Source organism: Amblyomma mixtum, chromosome 6, assembly GCF_055824585.1.
Source record: "Amblyomma mixtum isolate Tamu chromosome 6, ASM5582458v1, whole genome shotgun sequence".
In the NCBI taxonomy this organism is placed as follows: Eukaryota; Metazoa; Arthropoda; class Arachnida; order Ixodida; family Ixodidae; genus Amblyomma; species Amblyomma mixtum.
In genome coordinates, this window is record NC_143017.1 from 52,307,079 (window position 1) to 52,319,111 (window position 12,033).

The 12,033-nt window shown below is 42.3% G+C and overlaps 1 protein-coding gene across 2 annotated transcripts in view; it reads left to right on the forward strand.

Annotated features, from left to right (window-relative positions):
- LOC149339118 (uncharacterized) overlaps window positions 1-12,033 on the forward strand; it is a 72,638-nt gene that overhangs the window by 41,868 nt on the left and 18,737 nt on the right. Inside the window, exons 4-9 of one of the 2 annotated variants that reach the window (XM_089547936.1) lie at window positions 208-319; window positions 1,523-1,642; window positions 2,541-2,657; window positions 4,556-4,667; window positions 6,869-6,984; window positions 9,320-9,463. In XM_089547936.1, coding sequence (XP_089404062.1) covers window positions 208-319; window positions 1,523-1,642; window positions 2,541-2,657; window positions 4,556-4,667; window positions 6,869-6,984; window positions 9,320-9,463 — 721 coding nt within the window. The remainder of the gene's footprint in view (window positions 1-207; window positions 320-1,522; window positions 1,643-2,540; window positions 2,658-4,555; window positions 4,668-6,868; window positions 6,985-9,319; window positions 9,464-12,033) is intronic. The other variant, XM_089547937.1, reaches the window with a different exon arrangement.

A 12,033-nucleotide genomic window follows, 5' to 3' on the forward strand; every position in this document is an offset into this window, starting at 1 on the left:
TGTGAAATTTGGCATGCTGGCTAAGTTCTTGCTCCCAAAGCTGTTAACTAGTGCCAGTGCTTATTGCATGAGGCTGCTTGAACCACCTCTTGTTCAGTTCGAGCCTGTATGTCAGCCACATACAATGTCTGAAGACACATTGCCTTCATAATGTGCACTCATTGTACTGTTAAATTGAGAAGTGCTGGGGGGCTCTTTCTCTTGCAGGAAAGTCGTGAGCTAAAGTTTTGGTTCAAACCTGGAGTGACAAAGAATGATCAGCGTCACTTAGCCCAAGAATTCTTCAAGGAACTGGTCAGCCCCAGTGATTTCCCGAGAGGTAGGACTACAAGAAATTCTGGCCAGAAACTCACCCTCTTCATCGTTCAGTTTCTGCAACTGCACAACTAGGTTGTATCGTATCAAAGCAGTGTCTGTAGCCAGCTCGAAACCATTTCCAGGCAGTGAGCCTTGCAATGGGTTACAAAGGACGTTATTAAGTTGTAGTTGTTCTTTTGCACATCACTTTGTGCAGTGCCCAGTGCACAGTAGTTGAATTGCTTGGTGTGCACCACTTTGCAGAATTAATACTAGAGCAGGACTGTGAAATCACCAAGAAAGCCCTTATGCAAGGAGAAGACTTTTTAGGGCAGCCACTACTCACTTGCCATCATGGTTTGCATAGATCACAGAATTTTATGGAATTGACCCTGTAGCTGAGAATCAAATTAGGTACCCATGAATTGACTTCATTTTAACGTGTATGATCTGGACCATTATTGATATCTTTGTCTTGGCATTACTGCAAACAAAATGCAGTGGTTCGTTTTAAATTGGGTTTGAGCCAACTTTTCATTTTCTAGTTTAGCTTGCCAGTGGCACTTTTTCTTACTTGTTACCTCATGGCAGTGCCAAGCTTTTCATAACTTCAGTGTTCTATATGCTGTGCACCTAGATTTTGTCATGACCTCTTTGGTTTTGCAATCTACCACCTCTCATTAAACTTAATGTTACCCACTGTTCTCGAAAGGACTTATAAAGAGGCCAGACCTATTTCTCTTGTTTTTATTTTATGTAGCCTGGAAGCAACATGAGGAATCTGCCGGGTCATGCCTACACTGTAGCGAGAAGGAAATGTTTGCTGTAAATTTTTGCACTTGTTAAAAATATGCCATGAATAGTTTCTATTTTAACTCTGTTCCAACTTAATCATGTTCATAAAAATGTTATTTGTGTACCAGTCTGTAAAATATTGTGCCATATCTAACAGCAAGAACCAAACTGAGTTGTGCAAATTTTGATAGTTTTGTCCTTCTGCAGTACCCCCTCTTTGTAGTGTGCCCAACTGTACATGTACAGGCATGTTTGGTTGTTTTCCCAGCAGTCAGTAGTAGTCAGCTGTCTAACCCTCAAGAAGAGCAGTGTGGAAATATTTTACTAGCCTGACTGGTTGGCTCAGAAATTAATTGCTCAAAATAATACAGATGTGTAATTTGAAGATGGTTGACTACGCACATGCATTGAGGTCTTTCTTCATTTTCAGACTATGTGGGCTTCATAAAGAAGATCATGAAGCTTATGCAAGTGAAATACACCACCATGCGGAAAGTGGAGATAGAGATGCGACAACTAGAAAACATTACTGAGCCTCCGAGACGTCCGAGTAAGGTTCTTTTTCTTTTATTCTCTTGTTTTTCCCTTGCTCTGCCGCGCAAAATGTGTCTTTATGGTCTAAAAGCTGCCAACTTTCTTGAAGGCTCAGCAGAAGTTCCCCATTTGATAATCTCCACTGCGGTCACACAACTATGACTAATACAAAATTTCGGAATGGCAAATGGAGATTACGTGAGTTTCGAAGCCAGTATAGCCGTTTTTCTTGACTTATCAAGTCTGCATAGATGTTAGTATTAAATTTGGAGCACAATACCTTTGGACAGCTGAAAGCCCTCATGGGGAAAGAAAAATGGGTCTTTCAAAAGGTGTGCAGTCTGTTTCTGGGTTATTCTGTAATCCTTCAAAAGTTGAGGTAGGGTACTGTAAGCATATTCAGGTAGCCTTGCGCACTCTTTGGTGAGCCTTAAGGTTTCAGCAAGCTATGGAAAGAAAACTGATAGGTGTAACGTTAAGAGATCGGAAGCGGGCAGAGTGGGTGAGGGAACAAACGCGGGTTAATGACATCCTAGTTAAAATCAAGGGGAAGAAGTGGGCTTGGGCAGGGCATGTAATGCGAAGGCAAGATAATCACTGGTCCTTAAGGGTAACGGAGTGGATTCCAAGAGAAGGCAAGCGCAGCAGGGGGCAGCAGAAAGTTAGGTGGGCAGATAAGGTTAAGAAATTTGCGGGAATACGGTGGCCGCAACTGGCGAAGGACAGGGTTAATTGGAGAGACGTGGGAGAGGCCTTTGCCCTGTAGTGGGCGTAGTCAGGCTGATGATGATGCTGATGATGATGATGAAGGCTTCAGCATGGAGTGTTTCTGTGAATCCCAACCAGGATTTTATAATCGCGAACCGCGCATTAGTGCACCAGTCCAGCTGAGCCAGTGGCAGCCTGACTTGCAGACCCTTGGCTTTCCCTGACTCTGGGGCAGGACTCTGAGCTTCCGAGCAGCTTCGCTCCTCGGCTGGAGGGAACCATCGAGCTCAACGCTGGCCATGCACACCTCTTGCGCCGAGAAGGTTGCGACCGTATTCTCACTCGCACCTTGGAGATGCTGCTCAGCCATGTTTGACACGCTTGTACTTGGGATCGTTGGCTCCACGAGCATGCCTGATGCATCCATGCATTTGGAACGATGATGTGCAGATTGGTTGTGAAATTAACTATCTGTGGTTAACTCGCGATTAACGGGGTACTGACGTACGCTTGTTTAATTTCAGGCTTCGGCAACTTCATGCACTTCTGTTGTCTGGCGTGCAGTGTTATTCCAGTTCAATTCATGTGCTGATTTATATCTTTTTTATGGTTTCTGTGGCTGTTGGCTTCTCTCATATATATATATATATATATATATAGCGTGTCAAATATATTTGAGGGGATAAATGATAAATGACAGTGCCTATGCACTGTCATTTCACTTTTATGTTTATGGGTAGCTGAGAGCTCGCATCAAAATATCAAAATAAAAGTAAAAATTTTGTCCTTTGACCGCTATAAATGTTAGCAGAACGCTCTGTTTGTTGCTTACATAGCAAAGAATCTGCTTGCGAATAAATCAGTGGCGTGGTGCGGTCATATTGCATCTAGCAATTTTCACTTTGTGATCACAGGTACTGTAGCTGCTTCTATTAAATGTGAGCATGTTTTTTGTATTTATTTGAAATTTAGAGCGGTATTTGAATCAGGTTCTTTACCACTGAAAGAAAGTACTTCAAGTTGGTCCATGAATTTACAAGACTGTTTCTGACAGCATTTGACAGATTCTATGAGGACTGGGGTGCAGAGTAAATGCACAGAAGTTGATTAGCTTTAAAGCATTATTTAGAATATCTTTCAGGCTCTCAGTTTGACATTGAAGCTGCTTTGTAGAGTTAGTGCTTCGAACAGTGCTGTGTTTGCCTGAACTAATCCTGATTGGTCATGACAGAATATGCATTTTATGGTTTTGCGCTGTGGTCAAACATAGTTGTGCGTAACTGTAGAGTTGCCTGATTGCAAAGGAATGCCGATATGCTGTGTCCCCTGCTTAATTTCTAACCTTTGCATCAGTCTAACAGCACTATTTGTATCTTGCATTTTGGTAAGACTGTGCTGCTTTAGCAGTTTTTATTCCACCAGGTATGTGAATGGTACAGAGCCTTGCACCTGGTAGCTGAGTGGTGCTTCTTCTGTTGTCATAATTTTGAAAGACATGCCGCACTCCGTGACAGCTTTTCTTGGCAATACTGCCGAAGCTATGGAGCCAAACATGTCTTCTTCTTACGCAGTGGAGTAATGTTCCCGGCTGCAGTTAATATTTTCCTTTTAAAGCACAGAATATTAATAATGCTGTTTATTTAAGGCATATTTTAAGTGTAATTTCACATTTTAAACATTGGAGAGTAACAGTAAGAACAGTTTCTTTGTTTACAGTGAAACATTTAAGCTTATCCGGTTATAAAAGGCTTTTGTAGATGGCGCCAGCTTCATCACTGATGCAGCGCAGCAACTGCATAGCGAGCAACATGCAAGGCAGCCAACCTGCAGCCAAATCATTGGCAGAATGACATTGTTACAGGCACTCCACAGCCGGTTGCTTTCTCTTCATGGTTAAAAGATAGTTGTCACCAAATGTAGATGGGATAATAGTTTTGTATTTGTGCTTTGCAGGGATTTTACAGCCGTGTATACTCAAAACCGTTTTTGTATGACTCAAGAACATGCATATGTTGCACACATTGCCCAGCCAGAGTATCTAGGTTATGCTTTCACATAGTAGAGAGCACAGCCAGTAGCTTATTTTGTAATGTCAGTCTCTTCATTTCAAATCTTGGTGGCCTTTCTTGTTTGCGACATAGCGTGCATGTTCAGTAGTGCAGTGGTGCATGGCCACTTGCTAAGGGTGTGGTCAGTTGTAAAGCAGGGCGTACACTTGCAGTGTCTCTGGATGACAGCACACTTGAGTCCAAGACTGAGCTCACTCAGGAGAAGGTCCTGGAGATGATTGAGTCAGCCTACCCCAATCCTGTGTCCCTTGCCGAGCTGTCAAAGTAAGTGCCACAGCTGTGTGTGCAATCGTGCCTGTGGCCACTCTCTTCATGCAACAGTTAACTTTCAGTGTGTCAAGCTTGGTGTGACATTAGGCTGGCAATCCAACCTCTCTCTTTGGAGATTTGCTTTCTCCTTATCCTCCCAGTTGTGTCTCTTCATCATCTGGCTTGTCACCCTGCTGACCTACCTGGTGTTAGCTTTCTTTTTTTTTGTATTGTATCACTTTGCTAACTTTCTGCAAGTGATAAAAAGGCTGTGAACCAAATGTGGTAGCCTACTTTTCGCCTTAGTCACTAGTGTGTCATCTTCTAATGGTAAAGTAAGATCAACACTATCATCATGTTTTTCTGAGAGTTGGCTTCACCTGTCTATAAAGTTATGATAACCAGCTATCAGTGTGAAGGTTTCTATCAAATGGGGTCACACACCGTGATCATGAGGCCTTGGTGTTTCAAAGAAACAGCCATACATGATTATCAGTGTGAGTCTCAGTGCATGCCTAACACAACGACTGGCAGCAGCCCCATGGCATAACTACAGTACACAACTGCAGTCAACTTAGCCAAACAAGACTTAGCCGATTTTGTCAACTAAGTTGTTTAAAAGATATTACATACTAGTTTCTGTTTCCACGAACCAAACAGTGTGCTCTGTGCTCCTCACATAGGTAATTTCTGCACACTGAAGGATTCACCTGAAACATGCTCATGTTTCACACGAATTCACATTAAGATTTGGCACAAACGCTTGATCATTAAATGATTAAATTGAAAGTATTAAATCTCTAAACATTTTGGCCATTTCCAAAAATGTACTCTCTACTTTTTATGAGCCCTCTGTGATTCTGTTTTATATGTATATTATCGCTCTTTTCTCAAGTGCTCAATCTTGTAAAATTCCATATATCAGCCTTACCTTGTAACCAGCTTTTTCACCTTTTTTTTGCCTTATTTCACTTGCATTGTAATTCTTGTCTTGATGTTAATGTACTTGTGCATAGTTTTGTTTCTACTGCCATGTGCTTTTTTATTTTTGCTTGTTTTGTGCAACTTGCATGCACTTTTTATCATGGTGGCCCTGCATCACTCTACCATCTGCAAACGGGGTGCAGGCCTTTGTCAAGCCTTTTTAGGCTTTTTGCTTGCTCCCCCTCAAAATCACACTTGTCCAGTGGCATTGGTGCTGAAACAACTTTGACTTTGACTTAGTCTGCTGTGCCATAGTGGGGTGTTTACTTTACTTATTGGCAGGGGACATGGCCAGGGGCTCCGTAACATTCTTTCTCGGAGGGATGGAGTGGGGGGCAGTAATTTTTTTTCTGAAGTGCCTGGACGTGGTCGCTTTGCAACAACCAGTTATGAAAGAGTCCGTAATTGTGTGCTGCATTTTTGTTAGCAGCTACGTGTTTCAGGTTGTGGGAAGCCCTGTCAGGCCATCATTAATGTTTTCACACAACTGCATGCAGGTCTTTTGCTGCTATACTCTCCTCTCTCTACCATACTCTCCTTTTCTCAGGGGCAGAAGGATACCTGAGTGATTTAACATTGCCGCTTGGCTGCAGCAGTGCTCTGAAGACCCAGTGGACCATTTCCACTGGGATTTTAGGCGCTGCTTCTATGGGTATGCACAGTGTGGCCAATCAAGCAGGTTCCAGGGACAGCCAACCTATATGGATTTCAGCTTTCTTCTCACAATTTGTGTAATTTAGAGGAATGCCAGTCAGTCATTCTTCCCTGAGTACAGTCATGTGCTAGTCTGTCATACACAGCGATAACATCTTGGCGATAAATAGAATACGGAACAGAAAAAAAATGTAGCATGAATGTTCCCAACTAAAATTTTGTTGTGGAAAAGGGAGGAGCCCTATAAATGTTGATCTCAAGTAGTGCTTGTACGTGTTGTGCCTTACTGCATGTCTAGTTTTGTGTTGAAAGAGTGTTATAAACAGTGTTCACAGACTTCAGCTCTGCATTCGTACACCTGATCACTCCATGCAGCTGCAGCATTTTTCTTTTGACCTGTGTAGTACATGAACACATGCAACAAATGATGACAGCATTTCGCTGCGTAGTGGGCATTAAGGATAGTGCAGCTGCGAGCGGTTACCTCTCTTAATCAGCCAAGATTATTACTAAGGAAGTCTTGCTTGAAGTTCATGTGAACAAGCCATGTTTGTTCTGTGCCCTTTGCAACTGCCCAGGAACAGCCACCATGCCCCCGAAGAGGTCCATCTGCACCTGCGAGAACTGCTCTCCAAGAACCTTATCAAGGAGATGGAGTCTGGAAGTTTCACCCGGGTGGTCCAGAATGACACTGGCAAGTTATCTCCCCGGCCCTTTTTCACTCACACGGAGTGCACATTTATTGCCCTACAGCTCATCATAGCTTTCACAAAGGCTGATATCTGCTTTGCAGGCTGTTTTTACAAAAGGTCATGAAGTGCACCATTTTCACTTATTTTATTACGCTGACTCTATGTTGACTAGTTCATTTCTTCAGTAAAGTTTGTTAGACTTCCACTTGAGTGTACAAGTACTGTTCTGAGGAAGCTCATGAACATTAGCGTAACTCGGAACATTGGTGGAACAGGCTGTGAATGTAAACTGCTCATTGACACTTACTTCCGCATTCCAGCACTACAGCCATGTGATGTCCAAATTTAACTTCATTAATGCGCTACTCAAGGGAACGAACAATACTGGACGCAAGAACCACACACACTGGCTGGGTGCAAACTATAAACTGAATTTAATGTGCAGGAAACTCATTTTATATGAACAGTTAAAAAAAAAAGTTAAATGAAAGAACAGTCAAACATGGTGGTGTCAGGATGCTGTGTTCGCTTCTTTTCGTTTGTGATAGATGGGCATGCGCGGCAGTTCTGGGTTTTTCCATCGGAGAGAAAATAGCTCTGTTGGTCTTTGTGCCGCAGTCCTAGTAGTTTTGATACGCAGCTTCTAAAGGCATGTGTGCCTTGAAGGCTAGAGCACCAGATTTTGGTGTATAGTCTTTTTTTTTTTTGTAATGGTGAAAAAGACATCAGTGAATATCGACTGCCATGTGGAAGTTGTCTAAGCCTGGCATATAATTAAAAAATTGACTTTTGCTCTCCTTCTGTATTTGTTTTGGTGTAAACAGCCCGGGTGGCTATCACGTGTTGCAGAAAAGTTGAGCCAATGCTGAGGCCACGTGACGCATATGAAACAGTGATGTAATAGCTAGCTCTTGTTTATTTGCCTTAGGGCAGGCCAGCGTGAGAGCTGGAGCAAATAAAAAATTTGCAGGGACACCTAATTCCATTATATGTTTGCAGTGTGATAGCATATATTAGTAGCTGTTGACATCTTTACTGATGATGTCCCATCCTGTCTGATGATGTCACTTTCCTCCAGACAATGGGTGGATTTTATGACCAACAACACATTTTGGCCAAACGGGCCTTCTAATGCTATTGCACATTAAAACATTGAAGGAGAAATTATATCGCTATTTTTGTGCGCCTCACGTGACATCAGCATTGTCTCAATTCATCTGTGGTATCATAGCCACTCTTCAGCTGCTGAAACAAAGACAAAAAAATCATGAGAGCAAAAATAAAAAGTCCTTTGCCATGTTTAGTCAACTTCAACATGGCAATCCATGTGTTCTTGTAATCTTATATGTGAACAGTGCATCATTCTTTGAACATATTCATGATTCCTTTATCAGGGCAGCACATTTTACAAGACTGAAGAGAGAAGTTTCTGAATAAAGGCAGTTGGAGAGGTCAAACTGAGTTAGGCTTCCTCACTCAGCCTACTCGGAACACACCTAGTCACCTTTGTTTGCATTATTATTTTCAGAGTATACTTATTCTGTAGCATCTATCTGAAATGCAGTGTCACTTGTGTTGGTAAACAAGGGTACTACCGAGTTAATCAGTGAAGTGTAGTTGAAGAGAGCAGATGAACGGTGGAGTGGTGTGCGAATGGAAGCATTTGGATTTATTGGAAGCACCAGTGTCAGTCTTAAAAACACTGTTTGGCCCCTAATTTACAGCCACAGTAAGTGTAGTGCCCTGCATTGTTGCTGTTTTCTTGCAGTGACTTCAAAGTCGGTTCTGCCTCATGGTTTGTACAGGAACTGCAGTGCGCTATACTCCATGCACTTGATGCAGTGGTCTGACCTAAACACAACTTTTGCTTTTGTTGAAACAACCAAATTTAGACATAATTGTTGGTTATGAGAATGCAGATTATTCCATTTGTAATGATCGGTAAAAAAATTATGCTTTCGACAGCAACTGAAGACACACATCACAAAAATGTTCCCACACATGATTTTAATTCCACTCTTTCGCCTTGCAGTTCCTGAGTGAAGTTGCATGAGGCACTGCTCGGGAGAAAAGACTGTATGACATGTGCCATAACCACAGTGCGTTACATAGTTATCAGCGAGTAGCTTGAGACTTACACTTTTGGAAGTGCAATTCGGAGCTACTTTAGTAAGGTGTACATTCATTGGCACGATCACATCGCAGTGACTTGCTTGCATCACTGTTTGCACATCCTGGTAACTTTTATTCCTGATAATGCGTAGGAAGTGAAACAAAGCAAGCAGGCCTACCATAAGCATGAAATCTTTACACCACATATCTTGCACTGCCATGCAGAAGTGAAGATGGTCCGCCAGATGCCCACAGTGCATGGCTCCCAGCAGCCGACCATTGCCATCATCACAGCCCAGTACTGTGAGAAGCTCGCTGTCGATGTCATGATCGAGAACAAGAACACGTTCGTGCGCTACAAGACCGAAGGTGGGAAGCGTCCTGTTTCGCGCGTGCATGGTATTGTTGGCTTCTTTTCTGTTATCTGCTATTCTGCACGAGATAATTCGTTACTCTTACTGTCAACCGTGGACAGGGGCTTTAATTATACCAAGTCTCATCAGGTTGTCATTTCTCATTAAATCTATAGATATTTCTCATCGTAAAAAAGTCAAGAGCTGTTGTTATGTAAAACTTTGCGGGTTCTCTCTCTCTCCCTTCCTGTCTTTATAAAGACTTCATAAAGCCTACGACTTGCACATTTCAGTAGACGCCCTTCGAGACCACGAGAGTTTGTTTGTCTCAACAGAACTGCACCCAGAACCCTATGTGAGCATGCATGGTGCATCAAAATATCTATTACCTGAGAACAATGAATAAAATTACTTTGCGGTGAAAGGATAATTGCAGAAAGAACATTTATGGTGCTGTGCTTGAAGTGAGCTTAACAGTGAGAGCATGAAACAAACTCACATCTTTTGTCATATATATATATATAATCTTCTTCGTTCCAGGGCAGATGACTGGGCAAGTTTGTGTTTCATGATGGTTGGCACACAGTGGACACCAGCAGCAAGGATGAAGAAAGAATAGAACCACAACAGTGCTGTTGTTGTCCAGCTCTTTCCTTATCCTTGATGTCGTGTGCTATCTGCCAGCCATTATGAAACACCAACTTGCACGGTCGTCTGCTCTTCAACTGTGTCTTTTATACAGCGACTTATATTTGCCTTATATTCCTGTCATTTGCATTCCCTCCAGTTTTGAGCACTCCATAGGTGCTGAGCTTGTTGACTGTGTTTTACAGGCTCTGAAATTGCACAATTGTGTTTTCTCTTTTTCTTTTTACCCCTTTCTGTCTGTAATCTCACTAATTCCACTGCACAGCCATTACCATAATCACAAGCAGGTGCACCATGTATCTTAATGTCCGATGCAGCCAACGCACACATGTAGTGGTTGATATTTGGCATGTCATAGCACAGCATTATGAAGGTGCAGGTTCAGATGCTACAATAGTTGAAACGCTGAGATCTGGCTATGTAGGATCTGTACACTGCATTCTTGCTTGCTTGCATTGAGAAAGCCGTGTTGGTGCACCACAATTACTTGTGGTAAAGCCACCGTGATTCGTGGCCATGCAACATTCATCTTAATCGAAGGATATGCATAGTGGTTTGTCCCTAATGGATTTTTCTTAACATTGAATCTGTGGAAAACCAACCAAACTTACCTTGAGCTTGGCACATGATAGCCTTACATGCTTATGCACCAATAAACCCAACACAACACAGCACAACATAAACCCAACCAAATTCTCTCGCATTGTTCATGTTATCCAAAAATTCACACAGCTGCCACGGTGGCTCAGTGGCTATGCCACTTGGCTGCTGACCTGAAGTATGCTGCTTTGATCCCTGCCACGGCGGTCGAATTTCGATGGAGTCAAAATTCTAGAGGCCCGTGTACTGTGCGATGTCAAGGCACTTTAAAGAGCCCCAGGTGGTTGAAATTTCCAGAGCCCTTCACTACGCCGTCTCTCATAGCCTGAGTCGCTTTGGGACGTTAAACTCCCATAAACCATAAACCAAAAAATCACCTTAACTGAGTGTATCGTAACTTAAGTATAGAGCCTCTTTGGTCATGCCTTTTACTGTTTTGCATGCTTGTGTGTTGTGTTGTGTAAGCAGGGCTCAACATTGCTTCACCTCGAAAATTAATTTCATGGTACTTTATTGGAGCCTTCAGTTTTGAGAAAACATGCATTTTACCAAACAGGGTCAATCTTTTGTTGAGCAAATTTGAGCATAGAAAAGATTTGTGGGTGTGAAAATTCCTGGTGTGTACCTGTTTTGGGACAATCAGCATGTTCTAATTGTGTTACCAGAACAGTTTCTTTACAGGAATTTTACTGCAGCTATTATTGATACCTAACTGATTTCCACTATTTTTTTTTTGTCATCACTTAGAACTTAGAAAAGTAGAACTAGCCTTGAGTACCTCCACTCAAGGCAAGCATTGCCTCTGGTTGCAACACAAGTATGGATTTACCATGCATGAATGCTGAGCTGGAGCAGGAAAATGTTCATGCTGCATTTATGCAGAAAGCAGGACACATAAACAAAGAATGTAAACAATAGAATCATCGTTCCACTATTTTTCTTTGTTTCATGCTCTCTGAATTCTTTCGGCCATGCTTTCTTCATAATTTTCAACCATGACATGGCATGTGCAACACTGAATGTGCAATGTGATGCGTAATACTTGTTGTACTTAATAGCTTTTCGGCTAGATTGAAAGGGCTCCATGACTGATGTATCTGAAAACCTTATGAAGGCGCAAGTACATTGTAAAAGAGCAAGAATTTGTTTTTGGCACCAGACTGAAGCGAATGGACTAAGGCCAGGCTGTAGCCCGACTAGGAAACTGGCTGTGCATATGCATGGAGTCAGTAGCTTGTTAAGCTTACTCAACAGATCAAGTGCTTTGTCATGGTCATGTGACGGCTAGCAGGGTATGATCATTATGTGATTTCCAGAATCTCATGATCGGTTAGGTTA